The 26250-nt window shown below is 52.2% G+C and overlaps 3 protein-coding genes across 3 annotated transcripts; all 3 read left to right on the top strand.

The window, feature by feature from the left end:
* Positions 1–320: 320 nt before the first annotated feature.
* Positions 321–2386, top strand: LOC149285670 (ADP-ribose pyrophosphatase-like). Its single transcript, XM_089494781.1, has 8 exons — positions 321–382; positions 574–798; positions 1064–1159; positions 1236–1322; positions 1393–1504; positions 1623–1766; positions 2070–2154; positions 2241–2386. Exons 1-8 carry the CDS (start codon positions 321–323, stop codon positions 2384–2386), a joined length of 957 nt encoding a protein of 318 aa, XP_089350907.1.
* Positions 2387–4174: 1788 nt separating this feature from the next.
* Positions 4175–8422, top strand: LOC149285669 (lysophospholipase D GDPD1-like). The gene is made up of 10 exons (XM_089494780.1): positions 4175–4313; positions 4759–4801; positions 4909–5044; positions 5141–5186; positions 5558–5676; positions 6113–6202; positions 7361–7494; positions 7579–7638; positions 7962–8013; positions 8234–8422. Exons 1-10 carry the CDS (start codon positions 4175–4177, stop codon positions 8420–8422), a joined length of 1008 nt encoding a protein of 335 aa, XP_089350906.1.
* Positions 8423–18106: 9684 nt separating this feature from the next.
* LOC149285668 (T-box transcription factor TBX6-like) lies at positions 18107–22037 on the top strand. Its single transcript, XM_089495084.1, has 8 exons — positions 18107–18224; positions 19526–19775; positions 20007–20274; positions 20355–20501; positions 20586–20656; positions 20798–20851; positions 20963–21277; positions 21698–22037. Exons 1-8 carry the CDS (start codon positions 18107–18109, stop codon positions 22035–22037), a joined length of 1563 nt encoding a protein of 520 aa, XP_089351210.1.
* The last annotated feature ends 4213 nt before the right edge of the window (positions 22038–26250 follow it).

Genomic DNA, 26250 nt, shown 5'->3' with positions numbered 1-26250 from the left:
CCATTTCCCGTTGGCTGAGGGTGATGGGAGTGGCAGATCATCTTTTTAACTTAATTGCTTGCTGCAGTTTTTAACCCCGTAGTTACTGTTGCTCACCCGTCCTATGGGAACGGTATTTATTGTCATGTGTAATTTTAATGGGGGATCGGGATTGACTCGGTTGGTGAAAGCATAATTCTGGGCCAATATACATTATGGAACAGCCTCCCAGCAGAAGTGGTAACGGCTAATACTGTGAGGGATAGACATTAGATTTAGGAGCAAAAATAAATGTGTTGCTGGAGACGTGTGATAGTAGGAGCGCCTGGCTGGCCGTGATGATGGCGGGTACCCGTGTTATTTCTGCGGTCTCCCTCGGCGCGGTTTTGGCTGCCCTGGGAAGGTGTGGAACTGTTTAATATCATTTACAATGAGTAAAAAAAAAATGGCTTCATACGTGTAAGAACCGCAGCGCTGACCCGCCAGTCTGTGAGGACCCGCTGGGGAGTCTGCAGTCTTTAGATCCGAGCCGTTTGCCGTAGCTAGGCCTGGTTGGTTATATGATGCGTGATGATGTCATGTTGCATCTGCCAGCAGCTTCCTGTGTGCCCGTTGGTTCTATACCTTTAACCCCTGTCGGACGTTCATGGCTACTCATCAGACGGCCCTGACCTCTCCGTACCCCGGATCCCAAGTGAAACGTTGGCCTGTTCCTCCTGAGAAGGTCAGCTGGTCCGTGGAGTGGCCGGAGTATCAGCCTGCCGAGTACACGGCGCCCTCTGTGCTAGCGCAGCCCCCCTGGGCAGACCCTCCGCTGAGGTGAGAGCTCTGCAGATCTCCGTGACGCCTGTGTGTGGGCCGTATTCGCTCAGTGTGGCGTCTCTGTTGCCGGACTCATGTTCCCTGATCTGTCTGTCTCCGTCTGTGCCCAGATCTACCCCTCTGACCTCACCGTCTTCGCAGACCTGTGTCTCTGTGTCATCGCTTTCTCTTACTGTCTATATTTCTGTGGCCTCTATGGTGTCCATCGCCCGTGTCCTCATTTGACGTCCGTGTGTCTGTCTCGTGTCTCTACTCTCTGCAGCGACGGCTCGTTCAGCCCGAAGTATAACGCTCTCGATGGGAAGGTGCAGAGAGAGAGTTTTGAAGGAACGTATTCTGTAGAGAGTCGGACCCCGCGGTGAGTGCCGGTAACCGTAACCTGATTGGGTGAATGCCGTGCTATTAGTTCTCCTAAATTGCTTCGTTTCTCATAGGAACCCCATAGGGCGGACAGGGGTTATAGGAAGAGGCCTGCTGGGCAGATGGGGGCCCAACCACGCCGCCGACCCCATTATAACGAGGTGAGCTGTTACCTTACTTCCCTCTCTGCTCCTGTGGCCCCCGCTGACCCCGTCTTCTCCTGTTTATTAGGTGGAAACGTGACGCTGCTGGTCAGAAAGTGATGGATCCTGCCTCTGGGAGACCCGTCCTCCAGTTTGTAGCCATACAGAGAAAGGACTGTGGGCTGTGGGCCATCCCAGGGGTGAGTGCGAGCTCTGCCTGCGGGGTTTATAACCCCCCCCCCCGAGTGTATTTGTTTGGGCTGTGACATCACGCAGACCCAAAGCCGCATCACGGAAATAGCGTTTGATTTGTCACAGGGCATGGTGGACCCCGGCGAGCTGGTGACGGCGACGCTGCGCAGGGAATTCTGTGAAGAGGCTCTGAACTCGCTGGAGAACGAGGGGCAGGAAAAGGAGACCGAAGTCAAAATCCAAAGCCTTTTCTCTCAGGAGCACTTGCCGGTACGCGCATGATGGGAGTGACGTTTCCTTGATGTTATGCGCTCTGCAGGCTGCGCAGGGGCAGCAGGTGGTCCGTACACACTCTGCGTTTCCAGGTCCCGTATAACCCTTTAAGTGCCTGAGCTCTGCAGACCCTGTTCTGTGTAGGCTGGGGGCTTATTCTGCATATGGATTTAGTGGCTTTCGGGGGCTGGGGGCGAGTAAGGCGAGTCGCGTGCCTAGAGGGCTGGGTGGTTCCTGTACTCCTGTTCGTAACGTTTACTGCCCCGCATGGAGGTATAATGTGTCTCCTCTTACTTCCAGGTGTACAAAGGATACGTGGATGACCCCCGGAACACCGATAATTCCTGGATGGAGACGCAAGCCGTTAATTATCACGATGACACAGGTGGGCCGTGGCGGGGTGTAGATGCATTCCTTGGGCTTTTACCTGTGTTTTAAGTAACTGACGACCCTCGGTTTTGCCCCCTGAAGGTCATTTACTGGACCGGCTGCCCCTGCAGGCGGGTGACGATGCCGGGAAGGTGCGGTGGGTCGATATTAACGGAAACTGCAGCTTGTACGCCAACCACGCCAGCTTCATCAAGATCGTGGCAGAGAAACGGGGCGCGCACTGGTAGATCCGGAGGACGTTGCCGCCATCGCGCCAGCCAATCGCTCGTCAGATCAGCGCCATCGTACACGGTTGCTTCTTTATACTAACTTATTGGGATCGGGTGGCGAGGCGCGGCAGCCCGTGGCCCCGCTCTTGGGAGGGTTATTGGCAGGGGGATCCCACGTTTCCTGGCTGTATTTGGCAGAATTGGAGGAGATACAATTTTCCAACCTTTGGAACGCGACGCGTAATAAAAAGAATTGTTAAACGTTTCCGTGTGCGGCTCTGCTGTTCTGGTCCAGGGCAGCGCGCGGCTCTGCTGCTCCGGTTTATCGCAGGCGCTCTCTGCCGTTACCCCTTGCGGTGGTTAGGGCTCCGGGGCAGTTGGAGGGATGGGCAGAGAAGGTCAGGCTTCTGCCCAAACAGGTTCTCTAACCGGCGTGTGTATATAAGGGGAGCGGGTATGTACCTGTCTTGGAATGTCTTTGGGTGTGTGACAGAGAGAGATAATACATTAACCCTTTTGTGACCGGACAGGTGCTGCAGGACTTGCTATGGTTTCTGAGCCGGAGTTGCCCGGGGTACAGTAACTCAGGCGCGCTGTGCCTTTAACGAAACTAACCCTTTAATTAACATGAAGTGGGTGGAAACGCATCAAAACCAATCAATACTTCCCGTCTCCATGGCGTTGTGAAGCAGGACAGCTTTTTGGTATAGAAATGTTCTTTCGTGTGCTCTGGGAGCTGGATTACCCCGCAGAGGTGAACTCCGAGGAATTCCCTGGAGCTGCTGAATGACATCACACATCCAGTGACGTCATGGAGAGCCTTGCAGAGTCACATTAGCTCTGTGGTCACACGCTGCTGACAGGCTGTTCCGAGCCGCTGAGTCCGCAATCGTTTCCACATCAGAGAGCAAGTACAGTGAGGGCTGCGCCAGGGGCAGGTGGGGCACGAACACGGTGCCAGCTACCGGAACACGCAGTGCCAGCACCAGCCTCGAGCCCGAGTAGAAGGGGCACAAGCAGGCGTGCCGGACTAAGAGGACCACTCTGATTTGGGGTAAGACTGGTGTCGGGGTGCTGGCCAGGGTGCCAGGGTGAGGGCAGTGGACCAAGGCAGGGCTCAAATGGAGACTGACAGTATTTTTCCAGCATTGGTGAGGAGGGGAGGAGGGAGACGGACTGAGAGGGTTTGGACGCCAGGGCAGACACTGTATGGGGAACCGATAGCAGACGGACTGGACAGACAGAGTGATGTGGTGGTTGGCATGGGTGGGAGTCGGGGCGAGGTCTCCCCTCAAGTACCCCCTCTAACCTGTCTCTGCGTTCGCTGAACCAGTCCCTCTGTTACTGATTAATCCGTTCTCCACTCACCGCCCTCTGTGTATTTTCCCTGCCATCTCTCTCTACCTGTGTCCTTCCCGACTCCTCGCCTGCGCCCCACTGTCCTTCCCGACTCCTCGCCTGCGCCCCACTGTCCTTCCCGACTCCTCGCCTGCGCCCCACTGTCCTTCCCGACTCCTCGCCTGCGCCCTGCTGTCCTTCCCGACTCCTCGCCTGCGCCCTTCAGTCCTTCCCGACTCCTCGCCTGCGCCCCTCAGTCCTTGCCGACTCCTCGCCTGCGCCCCTCTGTCCTTCCCGACTCCTCGCCTGCGCCCTTCAGTCCTTCCCGACTCCTCGCCTGCGCCCCTCAGTCCTTGCCGACTCCTCGCCTGCGCCCCTCTGTCCTTGCCGACTCCTCGCCTGCGCCCCTCTGTCCTTGCCGACTCCTCGCCTGCGCCCCTTCTCATTACCGGTTTCCGGTTCCAGGTTATGCTGCCCTCTCTGTATTATCTGGCCCCCGTATTGGGGGGCTATGCCATCACCTCGTATTACCTGCTGAAAAATCCTCATATCCTGCACAAGAGGAAGAGACTGTCCTTCCACTGCCGGCACATTTCACACCGCGGGGGTAAGTGCTCCCCCCCCGTCCACCTCTGCACCCAATACACTGGGAATACAAACTCATCAAGAGAGATTAAACCTTTATGGCTAAACGGACACGACGGCTGCGAGCGAATGCTCTTTAAACCGGTTTATACGCCTTAAATGCACGGGTAACAGAGCCACAGGAACGGAGGCTACTCGCTGACATCAGAGACTCCACTCGCGTTTATTTGAGAGGAGGGCGCGGTGATGTCGGGCGAGTTCACTGTGAGGGCAATAACGTCGGGTTGGTTATTGGGGATTATTCTCACTGTACGGGCTAAATGAACCAGACAGGTTGGGGGCTCGGCTCTCCATTTGTGAATTTGGGTTTTTAAAACCCATCAGTACCCGGCAGTCTATCCAATCGCTGCCTTCCGGCTCATCCGTGGCCCCTTAGTAGGTCATTAACGCCTCTCTGTGTCTTTCAGGAGCCGGGGAGAGAATTGAGAACACTCTGGAAGCCTTCGACAAGTGAGTATGGAAAGAATGTATCTGAGGCTGGATCACTAAGATCAGGCGGCGTAGGATCTGCAGACACTTTGGGATCCCCATAAATTTGGTGATCTCTCTCCGTCCAGCGCTGTGTCCAATCACACCGACCTCCTGGAGCTGGACTGTCAGATGACCAAAGATGGCCAAGTCGTGGTGTCACATGACCAAAACTTACTGAGGCAGACGGGCCGCGACCTCAACATCTCTGACCTCACGTATGATGTAAGCATTAAAATGCATACCCGTTCTATGACCTCATACCCATGACGCCGAAGTAGCTGCATGCATAGATATTTACATAAGTCTTGCGTTCCTCAGGAGCTTCCGCCGTACAAGAAGTCGCTGGAGGTGACATTTTTCCCAGGTGAGCGGAGGCTTTGGGGGCGTGGCTTACAAGTAGGTGACGCCTTAAATCGGACGAGCCACCTATCAAGCCGGGGGCCAAACCGTCTGTGTGTTACATTAACGGATTTCCCGGTATCCGCGCCTTGGGTTGGAGCGTTATAATTCTCCCAGACGTTCCTATTTATTAATAAATGTAAACTGGTGCAGGACTCTGCGGAGGGGAGGTTTGTTAGGAATGGCGGCCGTAACCCCCGTGGGCGCCACGTCGGGCAGTTTAAATGTAATTAAATGAAATGTGGTATCGCTGTGACTGTTATGCTCTCTCGGGATCTTGCTTGCGGGATGGCCCTGGGGCCGAGGCGTCTCACCTTGGAAAGTCTTCCTCCGCAGGTCACGTCTCGACAGGCAGCGACCACCGCATCCCCCTGCTGGAGGAGGTCTTCCGGAGACACCCCGATATCCCCATCAATATAGAGATCAAGGAGGACAACGAGGAGTTAATTAAGAAGGTGATTTGTGGCTCCAGGGCTCGGCGGCGCAGACTCTCTCTGGGGTTTATTCACTAAATGGAGTGTTCACAAGAGAGCTACTTGACTTCAGTATACATTATGCAGGGCCACCCCTGGGAATCTTCTGCTGCAGGAAGAGTTTGGCTGGCCTCGTATAATGTATAGTTAAATCAGTGAGCCGCCCCCCTGTATAATGTATAGATAAATCAGTGACCGGCCCCCTGTATAATGTATAGATAAATCAGTGACCGGCCCCCTGTATAATGTATAGATAAATCCGTGAGCCGGCCCCCTGTATAATGTATAGATAAATCAGTGACCGGCCCCTGTATAATGTATAGTGAAATCCGGGAGGTTCCCCACACATTGAGTTATACATGATACGGGCCGGCTCAGCCCTGCTTGCTGCAGAAACCTCCATCTGTGCTCTCTGCAGGTGTCGGATCTGGTAAAGCGGTACCAGCGCACGGACAGGACTATCTGGGCCAGTATGAGCGACCGGATCATGCGCAAATGTCAGGCCGTGGTAAGCAGATGCGGGGGCATCGATCGGCACTCCTTTTATGAATTATCCAATGTATTTTAGCTCATATTTTAACTGGCGTAGGGGGCAAAAGGGGCAAATTCTGTGAGTTACCCCCCCCCCCCTGCAGTTTCACAAAAATGTGGAGGGAGCTCTCATCGCTCCGCGCTGTCTGGTTACTCGTCTCGGCTCTCACTCTCTCTCTCTCTCTCTCCTCAGCGCTCTCTCTCTCTCTCCTCAGCGCTCTCTCTCTCTCTCTCCTCAGCGCTCTCTCTCTCTCTCTCCTCAGCACTCTCTCTCTCTCCTCAGCGCTCTCTCTCGTCTCAGCGCTCTCTCTCTCTCGTCTCAGCGCGCTCTCTCTCTCGTCTCAGCGCTCTCTCTCTCGTCTCAGCGCTCTCTCTCTCGTCTCGGCGCTCTCTCTCTCGTCTCGGCGCTCTCTCGTCTCGGCGCTCTCTCTCTCGTCTCGGCGCTCTCTCTCTCTCTCTCGTCTCAGCGCTCTCTCTCGTCTCGGCGCTCTCTCTCTCTTGTCTCGGCGCTCTCTCTCTCGTCTCGGCGCTCTCTCTCTCGTCTCGGCGCTCTCTCTCTCTCGTCTCGGCGCTCTCTCTCTCTCCTCAGCGCTCTCGTCTCAGCGCTCTCTCTCTCTCGTCTCAGCGCGCTCTCTCTCTCGTCTCGGCGCTCTCTCTCTCGTCTCGGCGCTCTCTCTCTCGTCTCGGCGCTCTCTCTCTCGTCTCAGCGCTCTCTCTCATCTCGGCGCTCTCTCTCTCTCGTCTCGGCGCTCTCTCTCTCTTGTCTCGGCGCTCTCTCTCTCTTGTCTCGGCGCTCTCTCTCTCTTGTCTCGGCGCTCTCTCTCTCTCGTCTCGGCGCTCTCTCTCGTCTCGGCGCTCTCTCTCTCGTCTCGGCGCTCTCTCTCTCTCGTCTCGGCGCTCTCTCTCTCTCCTCAGCGCTCTCGTCTCAGCGCTCTCTCTCTCTCGTCTCAGCGCGCTCTCTCTCTCGTCTCAGCGCGCTCTCTCTCGTCTCGGCGCTCTCTCTCTCTCTCTCGTCTCGGCGCTCTCTCTCTCGTCTCGGCGCTCTCTCTCTCTCTCGTCTCGGCGCTCTCTCTCTCTCTCGTCTCAGCGCTCTTTCTCTCTCTCGTCTCAGCGCTCTCTCTCTCGTTCCGTGCAGAACCCGGACATGCCGGTGATGTTCACGCCGCGGCGCGGGGCTCTCCTGCTGCTGCTGTATTACAGCGGCCTCCTGCCGTTCGTTCCGTTGCGGGAGTCCGTGGTGGAGAGTTACATGCCGTCTATAATAAACAGGTGAGTGTCTCGCGTCCCTAACCCCCGGGCCGCGCTCTAGGTCGTCACACAGTCCCGCCTGACACGCGTGTTCTCTTCTTACAGAACCTACTTCCCGCACAGCCCGCTCCTGCGCAACCGCTTTCTGGTTTATTTGCAAGACAAGTGAGTGTTATTTCTGCAAACCGCGTCCCTGACGCATTTGACGCATGTCTATCTCTACATATAACACTGACACGCGTGTGCAGAGACATGGGGTATGTGGGGGGTTTATTCCTTACTGACGTATACCCCCTTAGCACCCCCTTACCGTCGTATACCCCCTGAGCACAGATCGGGGGGCTCTGAGTGAATGGAAAGGCTCGGCTTTATTACGGGATGCATTCTATATGTTGCGCACACGCATGCAGTCGCACATGCGTGGCACTGATGTTGTCTGTTCCCGATGTGATGAGCCTGAGCTGTTAACGTGTTCTTATCTCTTCCAGACTAATGATGCGGAAAAGTCTATTCCAGCATCTGGAAGAGAGAGGGATCCAGGTAACGTGTCCAGAACCCATTCATTCACACGTGTGTTTGGCGTGTTCTCCAGTCTTAAATTATATTCTAAATGTACATGGGATGGGTGTGCTCTGTGCTGCGCTGGTTCTCGTTGTATATGCTGGGTTCCGGGTTCGGTGTGCTCTGTGCCGCGCGGGTTCTAGGTGTGATGTTCCGTATGTAAGCGGGGGCCGGACTCTCATATATTCTCCATCTGCAGATCTATCTCTGGGTTTTAAACCAGGAAAGCGACTTCCAGAGAGCCCTCGACTGCGGAGCCTCCGGGATCATGACGGACTACCCCTCGAAACTGCACCGCTTCCTACAAACATACGAGGGAGGGCAGAGGGCAGGAGGGGGAGCACAGGAGGGGGTGGCAGGCGATGGGGCCGAGAGGTGCAGGTATTAAGGTGCCAAAAACGAGCATCTGCTACGGGGGGGATTCTGTGAACCAAATATAATGTATAATATATGATTTTCCAGTAAATCTTTACAAAGCGCTGTCTGACCAGTCCTGATATCCCCTACATTACATACAGACCCGCCGCTGCCTGACCAGTCCTGATAACGCGGTCACATCCCCTACATTACATACAGACCCGCCGCTGTCTGACCAGTCCTGATAACGCGGTCACATCCCCTACATTACATACAGACCCGCCGCTGTCTGACCAGTCCTGATAACGCGGTCACATCCCCTACATTACATACAGACCCGCCGCTGTCTGACCAGTCCTGTTTCATATAAATTACATTCTAATTTGCATTATTTGAAAAAATATTTATATTCTCAGAAGGTAAAAATAAATACATTTTGATTCCTTTCGCAGTTTCTGCCCCCCTGGGGTATTTTCCTGCGTTTTGTGTCCTCCTGGCTCTGGACGCCTGCAGCTTATTTACAGTTGTTGTCCCATTTAGTCTGTTTTTTTATCGTCGGGTAAAACGTTTAAGGGTCCCTCGGTCGGCCGGTGGGGTAACTCGTCTTTGCCCCGGCTCATGCAGGGTTTGGGGTAATGCGGGTCCGTCCGCCGTTGCGTTGTAGAACTTGAACCCCAGTATTGCAGGGACCCCGGTTCTGCTCCGCCGCGGGGCATTAGGTTCCTGGTACCCAAACTGGGGTGTCAGAGGCCCATGGAGGAGGGGTGTGTTGGTAGGTACCAGGGGGGCGGGATCACCTGCTGCCAGAGCTGGGGGTGGAGTCCAGAGAAGGTTGGGCTGAATCTATTGGGCGGGGCCATCCAAGAAGGCACAATGAAGGGGCAGCAGGTAGAGCCGGGGGGCGACCCAGAGAGCGTAGGGGGGAAACCCTGGGGGTACTGGAAGGCGAATCTGCAACAATAAACACACAAGTCATGTGGTGGCGGGGGGAGCGGGGTATTCACACACAGAGAGGGGGGGCACGGGGTATTTACACACAGAGGGGGGGCACGGGGTATTCACACACAGCGAGCGGAGTGGAGCACTCACCTGTGTCCCATCACACACTGAGAGGGCGAGTAGGGGGATGCTCGGAGTGGGGATCCTGCTGATGGGGACCCCCAGGGCTGTCTCTGCATCACCGCGCCCCATTTTACAGCAATGTCTACTGCTGGGGATGTCTCTTCCTTTATCTCTGCGGACGGACTGTCTCCCCCACGGCTCCTATCTGCTCGTGTGACCGGCTGTCTCTCCTGCGTGCTGTCTCGTGTGACCGGCTGTCTCTCCTGCGCGCTGTCTCGTGTGACCGGCTGTCTCTCCTGCGTGCTGTCTCGTGTGACCGGCTGTCTCTCCTGCGCGCTGTCTCGTGTGACCGGCTGTCTCTCCTGCGTGCTGTCTCGTGTGACCGGCTGTCTCTCCTGCGCGCTGTCTCGTGTGACCGGCTGTCTCTCCTGCGTGCTGTCTCGTGTGACCGGCTGTCTCTCCTGCGCGCTGTCTCGTGTGACCGGCTGTCTCTCCTGCGTGCTGTCTCGTGTGACCGGCTGTCTCTCCTGCGCGCTGTCTCGTGTGACCGGCTGTCTCTCCTGCGTGCTGTCTCGTGTGACCGGCTGTCTCTCCTGCGCGCTGTCTCGTGTGACCGGCTGTCTCTCCTGCGCGCTGTCTCGTGTGACCGGCTGTCTCTCCTGCGTGCTGTCTCGTGTGACCGGCTGTCTCTCCTGCGCGCTGTCTCGTGTGACCGGCTGTCTCTCCTGCGTGCTGTCTCGTGTGACCGGCTGTCTCTCCTGCGCGCTGTCTCGTGTGACCGGCTGTCTCTCCTGCGCGCTGTCTCGTGTGACCGGCTGTCTCTCCTGCGTGCTGTCTCGTGTGACCGGCTGTCTCTCCTGCGCGCTGTCTCGTGTGACCGGCTGTCTCTCCTGCGTGCTGTCTCGTGTGACCGGCTGTCTCTCCTGCGCGCTGTCTCGTGTGACCGGCTGTCTCTCCTGCGCGCTGTCTCGTGTGACCGGCTGTCTCTCCTGCGTGCTGTCTCGGGAGATGGGACGCAGCTCCTCTACACACTCTTTAGATTTCTTGCTCCCTAAAACAAGAAACTCCTTATCATCTCTTGGACGTCTCGGGGAGAGACCGCTGGGTTATCAGGGCCCGTTACTGAGTGGGTCGTGAAAGAGTAAGCGTTAATAACTGCCCCCCAAGAACGTAACCCGGCCCTGAACTGCCCCCAAACACAAATGCAACTGATTCCAAGAGATTGCCCAATAGCCTCTGGGGGGAGAATTCTGCGTCTTTATAGCGGGGGGCAGCCGGCCCCGTCACAGCGACACGGGGGCCACAACTGCCACAAACAACTGACCTGGGCTCCTCTCTCCGCTCTGCGATGATCTGCAGAGCCTCTTCCTCTGAGTGTAACTGAAAGAGAGCATTCGTGGAGTTAGCGTTTGACGCGTCACGGCGGGCTCCTCCTCGGCGGACCTCGCGGGATTTACCTTTCCTGCTGGGTTTTGAAGTATTTAATTCCTTTCGCAAACGGATTCTCCTCGATCTTCAGCAGCGACAGCTACAGAAACAAGAGACACCGTGAGATCGGGAGGAGCGAGGGGGCCCGGGGGCAGGAGGGGCATCTGCCGGGGTTCGGGGGGGACGGGGTCACCACGGACGTGGCAGACGGACTGACCCTGGGGTTCTGGTAGCTCGTCACGGCTATGAACGCCGTCTCGGGGAAAGCGATGGTGGCCGCGGCTTGCGGATGAGATCCGTGGCAAGAGGTGGGAATGACGTACAGGCGCAGGAGGTAGCGGTGCATGGACTGCAGCACGATCTGGGGAGGAAAAACAGGGTTAAAGTACATAATTACATGCAAGAGAGACCCCGAGAGGGTGGGGGCCAGGAGGATGTATAGATCAAATGACAGGCGCAGGAGGGGGTATCAGGAGCAGTTCAGTTGGTACAGCGCTGGTACAGGGGGCAGTTTAGCGGGGGTACACTGCTGGTACGGGGGGCAGGTAGGGCGCCCTCACCTGGCCGTTCTGATTCAGGGTATTGTTAGTCAGCCGGACTTTGTTGAAGCTGATTGGTCGGTCCATCCAGCGGTGACCCGGAGCAGGGGATTCTGGGTGCAAGTAGAGACGCGTCGGGGGCCCCGGCTCGGCCCGGCCGCTCGCACTCCACGCCCCGTCGCGCCACTTGTACCGGGTCTCACCGTCGGGGACGGCCTGGACGCAGAGCGTGTAGAGGGAGTGCGGCTCCAGCCCCGAGAGGGACACCGAAAATTCAGGGAACATCCGCCTGCGGAGAGGAAGGGTTAATAGAAACAACACAAAAACTTTTAAGAAGTTTCTACGGCAACAACCTATCGGAGCCTGACGGTGCGTCATGTGACAAAAAATCTGAGCAAAGCGAGACTTTCCATGATTAGGGGAGCCACATTGTACAGCGCTGCGGAGTATGACGGCGATATATAAATAATAATAACACACATTGTACAGCGCTGCAGAGTATGACGGCGATATATAAATAATAATAACACACATTGTACAGCGCTGCGGAGTATGACGGCGATATATAAATAATAATAACACATTGTACAGCGCTGCGGAGTATGACGGCGATATATAAATAATAACACATTGTACAGCGCTGCGGAGTATGGCGGCGATATATAAATAATCATTTTGTGGGATTCAGGAGCGGAGGTGGAACTGCAGCTTTAATCGGTTGAATCGGCTTCCCAGATCGGCCGCTAGAGGCGGCGGCCATATTGGAATTACCCCACCCCCAGCACCCCAACACCCCACCCCTTTAGCCCCCCCAGGTCCCCCCAGGTCCCCCATATCGCTGCCTCTCACCTGCCACTCTTAGTAAGAATCATTTCAGTTCCCACAGCGTTAAATTTCTCCCATAATTCCTTGTTCTCCAGCTCTGCAGTAACCGGGGGGTGAGGGGGTGGGGGTGACGGTGCAGGGGGGCACTGATGGGGCAGATAATACCCCACAGGGGGGGGGAATGAAACACCTGAGACAGGAGAAGGCAGAAAGAAACAGTTAAATACATAAAAGGACAGAAGTGGTAGATAAGTGGAACAGTCTCCCAGCAGAGGTGGTAGAGGGTAATACAGCGAGGGGAGTAAACATGCATGGGACAGACTTTCGGCTCCTGAATGTAAGACGAGACCAACGACTGATTAAGGTTTGAGTCGTTGTGACTAGACGGGGGCCGCGGGGGGCCGATCCACCGGCGGGTTCTGTTTCAACTAAATTGTGAAACCAGCTGGCGAGAAGCTGACGGCGCGTCCGACATCAACATAAAAACCGTCAGGAATCCATCGGCTCGGCGGAAAATCTTTTGGTTTCATTTTCTGTTGTGTAAAACCCGGGTATTTCTGTGCCAACTTCTACCACCTCTGCCGGAAGCTCATTCCATGCATTAACAACACTCAAGGGCCCAAATGAAAAACACTTAATGTAATATTTTGCTGTAAAGAACTCGCCCGGCATTCAAAAAAAATGTAATAATTATCCCAAAAAATACAAAAATACCCAAATCATGAACACAAAAATCTACCCAGACGGACCGGCGGCCGGACGGCTCATCCCGGGGGATTTTGGGGTAAAGTGAAGTCGTCGGTGAATATAGTGATTATTGGGCTGGGGAATCTGCCCCTGTTGCCCCGCGACTCACCCGTCTCTCTGCCCGGCGCGGGAGGCTCGGGGGCCGGCCGGCTGTAGCCCAGCATCGCTCTGCTGTGCATGGTGGTGGATACTGTCCCCGGGTGTCAGGGGGAGAGAGCTTTATACAGGGGGAGGGGAGAGGCGGTGGGGCAGGAGGCGGAGGGCGGCAGCTGGAAGAGTCATAATATAACCCATTACCTGGAACAGAGTGTAAGCTCTTGGGGCAAGTTAGCACAGAATGTGCAGAAGCGCTCAGCAACAGAAGCTTCTTATTATATAATAATATCTGCGGCCAATGATCTGCAACGCCGGCCTCTGTAATCCAATTAGTATCTGTTTATAATAACAACAACAACAACAACAACAACAATACTAATAATAACAACAACAACAACAACAATACTAATAATAATAACAACAACAACAACAATACTAATAATAACAACAACAACAACAACAACAATACTAATAATAACAACAACAACAACAACAATACTAATAATAACAACAACAACAACAACAATACTAATAATAACAACAACAACAACAATACTAATAATAATAACAACAACAACAACAACAATACTAATAACAATAATAATAATCATTTCACCCAGCAGGGGGTTGAGTCCAGATTCTGGGAGACCCCAATTGCCACCCAGCACTCCTGCCGCTCCTCCACGTGGACCTTCCCACGCGTGTGCGGCTGCATATGGGCTCCGTATCAGTGGCCAATCGCGCCGACATCCAGGGCATTCAGTATCATCCAATCCCAATGGGTCACAGAATGCCGCGTTACGGCAATAGAATGCCGCGTTACGGCAATAGAATGCCGCGTTACGGGAATAGAATGCCGCGTTACGGGAATAGAATGCCGCGTTACGGGAATAGAATGCCGCGTTACGGCAATAGAATGCCGCGTCAAGGGAATAGAATGCCGCGTTACGGGAATAGAATGCCGCGTTACGGGAATAGAATGCCGCGTTACGGGAATAGAATGCCGCGTTACGGGAATAGAATGCCGCGTTACGGGAATAGAATGCCGCGTAGCTCACGGAACGCCACGTTTGTGATTTGTTGCATGCAGACATTTTAGACGCACATTCTAGTTACGATTAGTAATCGATGTTTCTGCCCGGGTTTCTCTTTGACCATCTGCAGAGAGCACCAGTGGCTGCGGTAGCCGGGTAAATAAACACGCGGTCCATTTGTCCGTGGCTCTCGCTCCTTCTCTCCCCTTCGCTTCCTCCCTCTGTTTTGCTTTCTCTCCTCCGCTTGTTTTTCTCCCTGTGATCAGAGGCTGCTCTCCCCCGGGGCTCGCCGGGTGCTGAGTGTCCTTTAATCTGCCTCACACTCCACGTGTCGCTTTCCCCACCCGAGCAGGGAGTGTGGAAATGCCGAGTGTCCCTTCCCAGCGGCCACGACACCTGCCCCGGCCCTCTCACCGGGATAAAAGTCAATCTGCTCCCCTCTGATCTCCTGGGGGGGGGCAGCGGATCTCCCACAATCCCCCCGGGACAGCCTCTGCTTCTATGGACTTTGGCGTGGGCAGTAACGGGTTAATGTATGGACGTCAGACCTGATATACAGATCTCACAGAGCCCCCAGAACCCCAAATCCCTGCCAACTGCCCCATCTGCCCCGCGCACATCGTACAGGGGCAGACATCTCGTCTAAAGAGCTCACACTCCTCAGAAGAGGAGGTCATTAGACCCTCGGGACCTCCTATCCCAGTGTACAGCGTTACTGAATATGATGGCGATATATAAACCAATAAATAATAATATCAGCCCGTGGCCCATGCACACTAATAAGCCTAGACCCATAGATCGGGGGGTTGCGACTGTGGGAGTCCGATTAACCCCCCCATGGACTGGAAGAGAAAAAACTAATTTAAAGTGGGCCCCGCGGTAATTATATGTATTTAAGGTCATGTGTTCAACGTGCGCTTTCTATCAGGGGGTGTCGGATAACTAAATGGTGAGTTTGATGTCAGAGCGCAATCTTTTAGATCAATCAAGACCCCGACTCTCGAAGCCTTCGCCGCCCCCTGTGGTGATATCAGGAACTGCAGGTAAAAAGAACGCACAGAAACCTATAACCCGCTGGCAGATTGGCCCCCATCCGGCCCCCGTCTAGTCCCCCGTTTCTCCTGCTGTGAAGACTCAAACCTTAATCAGTCGTTGGTCTCGTCTTAGATTCAGGAGCCGTATGTCTATCCCATGCATGTTTAATACCCTCACTGTATTACCCTCTACCACTTCTGCTGGGAGGCTGTTCCACTGATCTGCTGCCCTCTCAGCAATATTCAGATTAGGCCAGTTGACCCACATGAGAGGTAGAAATTCCATGATAATTACAGTCATTACAGCGACGATTTCTTCACTTCATTATTTGCAAACAACCATTAAAGCCCCTCGATGGAGGACGACGATGACCCCCGGACTGGGCAAATATTTCACGGACGTGATACCGGCGGCAGCTGCTTCATTAGCACGTGGCTGTCGCCTAATTACCGGCCAGGGAATCTAAACCCCTTATCTGACATCATTATATAGCGCCATCATATTCCACAGCGCAGTACAACGGGGTAACCTGATCGCAGCACGTAGCATAGAAACTAAACAAAAAGGAAGCAGCTGCTTGAAAGAGCTTACAGTCTAAAGAGGTCGGATCTAACCTGCATATTCCACTTATGATCAGGTGGTGGATGCATGGAACAGCCTCTCAGCAGAGGTGACAGAGGATCTCGGGCTCCTTGGCCTTTCTTTCTAATACGTAGCGAGACCCCCGGCCTCTCCTTATAATACGTAGCGAGACCCCCGGCCTTTCCTTATAATACGCAGCGAGTTCCAGTAACATGCATTCCGTGTGGGACCCCGGGTTGAGCCCCCCCGTACTGTTCACACGTGGCTGAGAAGTGACTACAAAGCGTCATTTGGTGTCTGCAGCTCCGTGTGACTGGGGGGGGGGTGACATCTGGGGGCTGGGGGTGTCTGGGTTTTGGGGAATCTTTGTATAAGGGGAGATAGACCATATAGATCCATGTACAGGAACACGTGTTCTGTGAGATCTTCATGTATAGATCTATGCATGAAGCATACGTGTCCGGTCTCACGCACCTATACACATGGCTGTACATTATACACGTGTCCGGACCCTGTATATGACATACGGACAGAGCTCACGTATATCGGGGCCCCGTATCAGCTTCAAACCCCAACACATAAATCTCAAACAGGCATCATATATAGACCTGCGCGGGGCCCATATGTCCCAACCCCATATATATATATATAAAAACATGTAATATCTGTGCAGTCTTTGTCGAGATACTAAAAATCGCAGAAAACCCGGCGGCCGCATGTCTCACGTTACTACAATGAATATATGGTACATTTATTCTGATATCTGTAGGTATATAATGTATATATATAATGTATATATATATACTGTGTATCTGTAAACAAGCTTCTGCATAAGGATAGGTGACGGTTAGAAAACCCTTTTGCGATTATGTTCCAACAAAACAGCTCAGCGACCCCAAATGTTCTGTATGGATGTATAATATATATTTGTATACGTTCTGTATGGATATATAATATATATTTGAATATGTTCTGTATGGATGTATATAATATATATTTGTATACGTTCTGTATGGATATATAATATATATTTGTATACGTTCTGTATGGATATATAATATATATTTGAATATGTTCTGTGTGGATGTATATAATATATATTTGTATACGTTCTGTATGGATGTATAATATATATTTGTATACGTTCTGTATGGATATATAATATATATTTGAATATGTTCTGTATGGATGTATATAATATATATTTGTATACGTTCTGTATGGATATATAATATATATTTGTATACGTTCTGTATGGATATATAATATATATTTGAATATGTTCTGTATGGATGTATATAATATATATTTGTATACGTTCTGTATGGATATATAATATATATTTGTATACGTTCTGTATGGATATATAATATATATTTGAATATGTTCTGTATGGATGTATATAATATATATTTGTATACGTTCTGTATGGATATATAATATATATTTGTATACGTTCTGTATGGATATATAATATATATTTGAATATGTTCTGTGTGGATGTATATAATATATATTTGTATACGTTCTGTATGGATATATAATATATATTTGTATACGTTCTGTATGGATATATAATATATATTTGTATACGTTCTGTATGGATATATAATATATATTTGAATATGTTCTGTATGGATGTATATAATATATATTTGTATACGTTCTGTATGGATATATAATATATATTTGTATACGTTCTGTATGGATATATAATATATATTTGAATATGTTCTGTATGGATGTATATAATATATATTTGTATACGTTCTGTATGGATATATAATATATATTTGTATACGTTCTGTATGGATATATAATATATATTTGAATATGTTCTGTGTGGATATATAATATATATTTGTATACGTTCTGTATGGATATATAATATATATTTGAATATGTTCTGTGTGGATATATAATATATATTTGTATACGTTCTGTATGGATATATAATATATATTTGTATACGTTCTGTATGGATATATAATATATATTTGAATATGTTCTGTGTGGATGTATATAATATATATGTATATACTGTACTGTAGGTACGCGTCCCTGTTGTTGCCCCTCCTGTCGCCCCCACTAGGTGCATTTCCTGACAACTGGACAAACTGAACGTCAGGCGGGTCATAAAGACCCTTTAATAAAGTTTAATTCAGTCCTAATGTGTGAAGCGACCTCCCCCGGCTCTCCCCTCTCACCTAGCAGGAGGGTCTCACATCAAAAGGTGTAGGATGGGCTTTAAGGATCACTCGCTGTCCGGCCCTCAGAAGACATCAGCGGCCCCAGCAGACAACGTCTCCATCATTGTGTATCGCGAATCCCGGGCTCCTGCCGTCCATGGTCTGACCTCCCTGCGCCATGTATCCCTCAGACATATTCCAGCAATACGGGCCCTCTTACGGGGTGAGGCCCCCCCCGGCGCTCGCGCCCAACTACCCAGCGGCCAACGGCCACCACGAAGCCTACAGATACCCAGGTAGGTGGCGGAGACCCTTGCGGGGCTTCATTCGAGATCCATCAGGGTGGGAAGTCTTCTTAATGGTGGACGTGGCGGACCAGGGGACCGATTTAAAGTCAAGTCCCAAGTAGATCCACTCACCGCCAACGCGCGTAACTCGTGATTTTGGGTCGGGCGGCTGCGTTAGGGTTGTCGTATTATACCCCATGGCCACCAATGGTCCTCGTGTTGGTGGCAGCCTTACCAGGAGCTTGTGAAGTTCTAATACATGCGGGGTGTTTGGGTTCCTTCACCAGGTTTTTCCGCACAATTGGGGGATATCCAGGTGGGAAGAGGTCTCTTTTTTATGGGGTTCTGGAAGATAACGTTGTATCTGGCTCTACATTCTGAAGACTTTCTGTGGATCTGGAAGGGTTTGGTGAAGTTGGGTCTCTGGGGTTCTCCTGTATCCGGAGCTCTGAGGTTCTGATCATCTGGGTTGTTCTAATATATCTGGATCGGTGATGTGTTTGGGGTTGGGAAATTCTGGATTTGTGATGTTTTTGGTTTTATAAGATTCTGGTGCTCTAGATTTGTGATAGTTGGGTTTTTCAGGTTCTAGTGTTCTGAATTTGTGATGTTTTGGGGTTTGTGGGGTTCCGGTGTTCTCGATTTGTGATGTTTTAGGGTTTGTGAGGTTCTGGTGGTCAGGATTTGGGATGTTTTGGGGTTTGTGAGGTTCTGGTGTTCTGGATTTGTGATGTTTTGGGGTTTGTAAGGTTCTGATGTTCTAGATTTGTGATGTTTTGGGGGTTTGTAAGGGTCTGATGTTCTAGATTTGTGATGTTTTGGGGTTTGTAAGGGTCTGATTTTCTAGATTTGTGATGTTTCGGGGTTTGTAAGGGTCTGATGTTCTAGATTTGTGATGTTTTGGGGTTTGTAAGGGTCTGATTTTCTAGATTTGTGATGTTTTGGGGTTTGTAAGGGTCTGATGTTCTAGATTTGTGATGTTTTGGGGTTTGTAAGGTTCTGATGTGGTGGAACCCGTATAGACGCTGTGTCTGTGAGCTCTATGGGAAGAGGGGATTCCTCCCGGCTCGTTAACATAATGCCCCCCAGGGTTCCAATTAGCAGAATACAGGTGTCAGTTAGCACCTACCTGCCAACAGCATTCACTGCAGCCGCCACTCACACCATTAACCGGACATGTGAGAAGCACCCTTACCTTCAATCAAAGGGTTAAATCCCACCCCTATATTCCCCCCTAGACCCCCATTAACCCTTTTCCTGCTGCCGGGGTCCCCAGTGTGTTGTGTACTGATATTGCCTCCCTGTTCTAGAGCTGGACGTTCCCGCTCAGAGGTATGATGGTCTTTTCGCAGCATTGGACCCGTCGCAGAGGATCCTCGGAGCGCCCCCTCTCACGCCGCTCTCCTTGCCCCCCGGGCCAGCTCTGGGGTTTGGCCAGCCGCAGCCCCCGTGTGAAGCCCCCCGTCTTCCCGGGAACGTCAAGATGACCCTGGAGAACAGGGATCTGTGGAAAGAATTCCACGCCATCGGAACGGAGATGATTATAACCAAATCGGGGAGGTAAGACCATAAATATATATAAAAGGCAAAGAGATCTGGGGTCCTGAGGGGCCACTTTACAAATTTGAATACTTTCGTAACATTCCATTTGTTTCCATGGTGACTGCGGCACAACCAACCTCCGAAGTGCCCTGGTCTGCAGTTGCGCATGCTGGGGCCTCTGGACGGAGGGGTTCTAGATCCTGAGCGTAACTCGGTTCCCCGGTGACGCCTCTGATTTCTCCCCCTCAGGCGCATGTTCCCCCAGTGCAAAGTCAGCGTGAGCGGCCTGGAACCCGAAGGCAAGTACCTGCTCCTGGCGGACGTCGTCCCCGTCGACAACTCTCGCTACAAGTGGCAGGAGGATCACTGGGAGCCGAGTGGCGGAGCGGAGCCCCGGCTACCGGAGAGGGTTTATATCCACCCCGACTCGCCCGCCTCGGGGGCCCACTGGATGAAGCAGCCCATATCCTTCCACAAGATGAAGCTCACCAACAACACGCTGGACCAGATGGGACATGTGAGTGCGAGACCTATAACCCCACGGGGGGGGCGACCCGGGGTCCCCCCAGATCTATGACCCCCGCTCTCTCTCCCCAGATTATCCTGCACTCCATGCACCGGTACCAGCCTCGCTTCCACATCGTCCGCGCTCAGGACGTCTTCAGCCGCCGCTGGGGGGGCTGCTCGTCGTTCACCTTCCCGGAGACCATGTTCCTGACGGTCACCGCCTACCAGAACGAGAAGGTGCGGGGGGCAAATTCGGGACAGAATGGGGCAAATGTCGTGGGCAGATCAGTAGATCTTTTTCTGATGGTTCCTCTCTTCTAGATAACGCAACTCAAAATCCAGACCAACCCCTTCGCCAAAGGATTCCGGGAGGACGGGATGAAGACCAAGAGGTGAGGGAAGCCCCTCCAACCCCTCTCTGCCCAATGTTAACATTACCTTATGTACTGGGCGGCCGTGCCATCTATGTACTACACCCTCGTATGCGTTAGTATCCCTCCTCACTGTGTATTAACCCCGCGTTTCCCGTGCAGAGACCGCTCAGCCCGAGCGAAGAGGAAAGCGGCCGCCGGCGTGGAGCAGGAGCCCTTCGAAGCCGGTAGGTGATACTCGGGACCGCTATGGATGTTTTCTCAGACAGATAAATACCCGGCAGTCCTATACATGGCGCCGTCATACGTTATACTGACACACTCACTGTTTTTCCTCCCCACAGCTGAGTGTAAGCGGCCCCTGTATAGCGGCCCCTGCGACTCGACTCTGAGCGAGGAGCTGGATATATCCGGGGGTCTCGGAATCCCGCTCCCCAGCCCTGACTGCTCCTTCCATCCCATCACGCCGCCTACCCCAGGACCCCCCTCCACGGATGCCTCCGATCCATCCCCCCACCCCACGAAAGCCAATCAGGACCAAGTGCCCGAGCTGGAGATGCCCCAGCAAGCCACAGACACCTTCCTGCAGCCCGGACCACCCACTTACCCCGAGCAGCCCCGGGACAGCGGCATGTTCTCATGGTGAGTATCTGCCCGGTTACCGGGTCATGAACCGAGCCCGTGGGGGGACCTTAGCCATGTTTAATCCCCTCACTGTATTACCCTCTACCACTTCTGCTGGGAGGCTGTTCCACTTATCTACCACCCTTCCTGCAGCTTAGTATTCTTTCATTTTTACGGGGTAAGAGCTTATTCCCCATCGAGGTGTAACTAGGAGGAGTATAAATCTGAGCCCCCCGGTTCTTGCCATGAAGGGGTTCAGGGTGCAGTTACAGATCCAACTGCCTTCTTGCCCCAAGCGACTAGAAGGGGGCAGCTGCAGACACCCCCAATTACACACGGAACGCAGACCCGGTGTGATGTCATAGAGCTCGTCGCTGATTTAGGGTGGATATGTTGATGTCTCGCTCATCTCTCTCCTGTCTGTCTCGTCCTCTGCAGCCCCTCCGAGACCCCCATCGCGCAGGTCCAGGCGGCCCGTCCACCGCAGTCTCTTCAGAGATTCCCGCCATCCTTCCCAAGTGCCCAGGATCAACTAACCGACAGCCAATCAGATTTCAGGCTCTACGGGTCAGACCTCGCCTGCGGAGGAGAATTTACCCCCTCGGCCTGCGCGGTTACCCCACCTGCCCGCAGCGAAGGCGGCGCCGGCGTCCGGGGTTACCCCATGAACTCTGACCTCCGCTTTCCACACTTCCTGCCCAACACCGGCCCAAAGCTGGGCCTGCAGTTTTCGGGGCCACAACTGTCGCGTTTGTACCGGGGGGGCGGCTGGTTGTGAGCAGCGCGTTAACCCCACAAGCGCTACAAAAAACTTTAAAGAATTTCACGTCTATTTGGAGAATATTCTGCTTTTTATGTTACTTCTGTACATTTTTTCCAATCCCGATCTCCCCAGCACCCCCCCCCAACAACCCCCCTGGGTGCAAAACCCACGTGCCTCTCGCTAGCTATAAGTAACGGACAGCGTGCGCTCAATCACGCCAGGGATACCATCAAGCAGCTTCGCAGTGTGGCAATGTCTTCAAGGAGAAGCGAGGGGCGGGGCTTATCGAGGCAAGATGGCCGCCCGCGGCTCCCGGGACCACGAAGAAAATATGAACATAACCGGCGCTTACAACTAGAGGGAATTAACACTTTATTAATTGTTGATTATTTTTTTTATATTTGTCTGTTTTTTTTGCAGAATTATCCCAAAAATATAATAAACAAGAAGAGATTTGAAATGTAATTGAGTTGGGGGTCTCGGGGGGGTCTTTAGAATACTCCATCCGCATTTTCTGAATTTTTTACGACCAGGGATCTTTTATGTTGGGATATAAGTTTTGCATTGTGATATAAAAAAAGGGTTAATTAAAGGGGGGCCGCGGGGGGTCCCGCATTTCTTTCTCTTTTGTGATTATTTATCTTTTTTTTGTTTTGTTTTTATCGCTGTTTCTGTCGTCTTGTAATTTTTTTTCTGATGTACAAATAAAGTTATCTTTTGCAATAAAAGAAATTTAAATTGAGGATCAGTGTTGGGTTTTGGGGTAATGGCGGGGGGGCAGTAGGGGTACATGGAATGAGGGGGTGGTCCCAGACCACCAGGGTGTTATGGGGGTATTTACCCACCCTTGCTGTGGTTGTAATTATTCCTCGCCCTGGCTGCCTCAGATTGATAGGAGTTGCAGTCCTGTCACCATGAGGTGTCTGCCGGCCCGCGTGGGCATCCGGCGTGGCAGCTGCGCCCGTATAAATTCCAATTCATCTGTCTGCACCTGCAGTCCTCCCCCCAGACCCCGGCCACCATTTGTCCTCCCCCCACCTCCTGTCCCAGCGTCTGTTTTCACACCTAAGCTCCAGCCGCCGGCCCCCCGGACCAAACATCTGCCGGGACATCACAGCTCGGGGGCCGCGTTAACGAGCGAATAATGCCAGGCGATCAAATGGCCCGGACGTCAGGGGACAGTCACCCGGCAGAGACCCCCAACCCCATTTATGTGCCCCGAACCCGACAGCAGCGAAAATACACCGAGGGGGCAAATAATTTTATTTAATGCCCCCAACAATAAAATAATAAAAACGCCATTAATAACTCAAACGCACGGGAAAAAAGTTATATATTAAACAAAGTAATCGAATACAATACAGAGTGCAGGAGACCTCGCTGCGTATTATAAGGAAAGGTCGGGGGTCTCGCTACGTATTATAAGGGCTTAGACAGAATGGAAGAAAGTTTAACTTTACCGAGAGGGGGTGGATAAGTGGAACAGCCCCCCAGCAGAAGTGGTAGAGGGTAATACAGCGAGGGTATTAAACATGCATGGGATAGACATACGGCTCCTGAATCTAAGACGAGACCAACGACTGATTAAGGTTTGAGTCGTTGTTGTAATTGTTTTATTTGCGTGACATTTGAGGATTTGTCCGCAGATTTAAACATTAATGAGTGGATTAAAGTATTAAGAGACGCGCAGCTGTCCCCCCCCCCCCGTAAGGTGTGAATAGGGGAATCTGGCAGAGCTACGCCGCGGTCACATCGCCCCCTGCTGTACAACCAGCAGAACGCACGTCAGTTTCACGCTATTCTAATACAGGGCACAGGGTACCAGGGCTGCCATCAGGGGGTAGAAACAGTAACTGGTAAACTCTGCCTTCTTTAGACGTCGGGGCAGATAATATACCCCACGCGGGGCAGCAACCCGCAGATAGCGTCTGTTAAATGTTTGTTTGTCCCCAGCACCAAAAAGCATTGGGGGGTCTTCTGGGGTCTGCAGCCAATTACCCCCATTGAAAGCTACCATAGAGTTGAGGCAGAAAGCTCTTCTCTGGAAGGGGCAGAGGGGGAAGCGAGTCCTCCAGCTCTCCGTTCGGGAAGCATCAGGCGGTTTGAGCTCCAAACTAAAACAAGAAAACTAAAAAGGGGCCCATTATTTTTCTGAATAAGAAAATTCATAACGATTCTACCCCGTCCACAGCATGAGAAAGAACCTTAACGCATGAATTAGACTATTCCGTGCCCGGGATGCGCCCCCTGCTGGCTGGGGTCATAAGTCTTGCTTCCTTTTATTACTGGTGATTGTTATTGCTTCCTATAGCACCAACATATTCTGCAGCGCTGTATAGCAGTGACCCCCGTAACCTCCCCCATTGTGACTCTCAGCAGTCCTGCCAGCAAGGGGTTACAGAGCAGAACGCGTCGGGCCGGCAGCTTATCTCGCTGCTTGGAGTTTGGCGCAGTTCCCGCAGCAGGTTATACCGCGCCCCGGAGAACGCTGATACCCCGGGGGGGCAAAGTGTTCTGGTTTACACCGTGAGCAGGTGGGGGTGAATCTCACTGGGAGCCGGCGGACAAGAACCGGGGAGGGGTATTATAATATATATATATATAAATAAATCTTTTACTCCCACTCCCAGGACTAGTTCTCTACCTAGAGAACCAGGTTACAGTAATATAGAGCGGTAAAAACCTAAATCTGTAATTAATTCCCTAATAATCCCCCCCCCCCCCCATTCCAATAGTAAAAGTGATGGAAACATTTCTTAGAAGCCCGCAGAGGGGTGGGGGGGGGGGGCAAGTACACACCCTGACCCAGTTTAGGCACACAAAGGGTTAACTTTGATAGTTGAGGTGAACAGAATCCAGGCAGAGAATAGCCAGCCTCAAGTACAGCACCGGTTTAGGACTCGCTGGTGCGCCCACCTCCCCGTGTGTCTGAGTGTGATGGGAGTCGTGGCACAAAGAGCTAAATCAGTCCTTTAAATGGAAAAAATAAAATCATGAGTTCATAAAATGTGTCATTCTGTGTTTTTTCTGCCAACCCGACATCACGTTAGATCAGCGGGCAGAGTAATGTGGCGGCGGAACCGGTTACACGCTGGTAGCGCACGCAGGAGGCACCCGGGGCGGCTGAACGTGGCAACAAAATAAACTTCTATCTACAATCAGATCGATCGTCAGCTTCTCGGCCCCGGATCGCGCTTCAGAGTAAAAACACCAGACAGTCGTCTGATTACGTGAGACTTCGACTAAACGAGACGTTAGACGGCACGACCGCTGCAGCAAAGTGTTTCAGCGACCGCTTAAGCCTTAGGACTGTCGCTAGGTAGGAAACACATGGCTGGCACTCCAGGGGTTAAAAGTTACAGCGCAAGCCTCATATACCCCAACGCATCAGAAAGCCGAGCCTTACCCTGCAACCACATCTCACATAAAACCCTCCACGCGTTCGGCTCCAGCCCCCGTCCGCCAACCTCGTGTGATGTTACCAAGGGGGTCCGACGAGACCCCAGCCACGTTTGGCAACCCGAACAATCTCAAGAATGCACCAAGTCCTGAATCCTTTTCATACGAATGCACGGCGGATGAGGCGGTCCCCTTATAACCATCGAAGCGTATAGCGGAGGGGCTCCGGCCCAGACGGAACGCGGCATCAGCCCAACAGAACACAACCAAGCCCCAAGTGCAGGGGGAGTGTATATAAAACGAGGAAGGGGTATATAACCAGGCGGTCACCGGGGAACACAAGTGGGCACCACCTACACGACCAGAGCCCTGAGGGGGTCCGCAGCCCCGACGCTCTGTTATAACAAACACGTTACAGGACAGACTTCATAAAAATAACGAACCGAAAAGATGAATTTTTTTCCATTTTTAATAAGATTTTTGTTCTTGTTTTATTAGCAGATTTCCGAAGATTTATCCACCAAAAAAGTAACATAAAAAATAATAAAAACTCTTGACTGGTGATCGTGGGGGCAGGGTGGGGGAGACCGGAGAGTGCGGAGCGGGCTACGCCGACGGGAGGAGGGATGGAAAGATACGGCCGCTGGAAACACCTTTTCTGCAGACGCTTCCAATGGGAGAATAGTACATGGCGGCCAACCGATGGCTGCGCACGCTGTGCCTTAGTCTATGTAATGCTGCCCCCCCTCTCCCTAAAAAAAATAAGTTTTACTGCTTAATTGTGGCTTGAAATAGCCGCAGACCATGTGGGCAGCAGCCTCACGGCCAG

This window comes from Sceloporus occidentalis, unplaced genomic scaffold (genome assembly GCF_023333645.1).
Source record: "Sceloporus occidentalis isolate IW3139 unplaced genomic scaffold, rSceOcc1.0.p SCAF_76, whole genome shotgun sequence".
NCBI lineage: Eukaryota > Metazoa > Chordata > Lepidosauria > Squamata > Phrynosomatidae > Sceloporus > Sceloporus occidentalis.
Note: the sequence above shows the minus strand (reverse complement) of the source record. Positions and strands in the feature narration are given on the sequence as shown.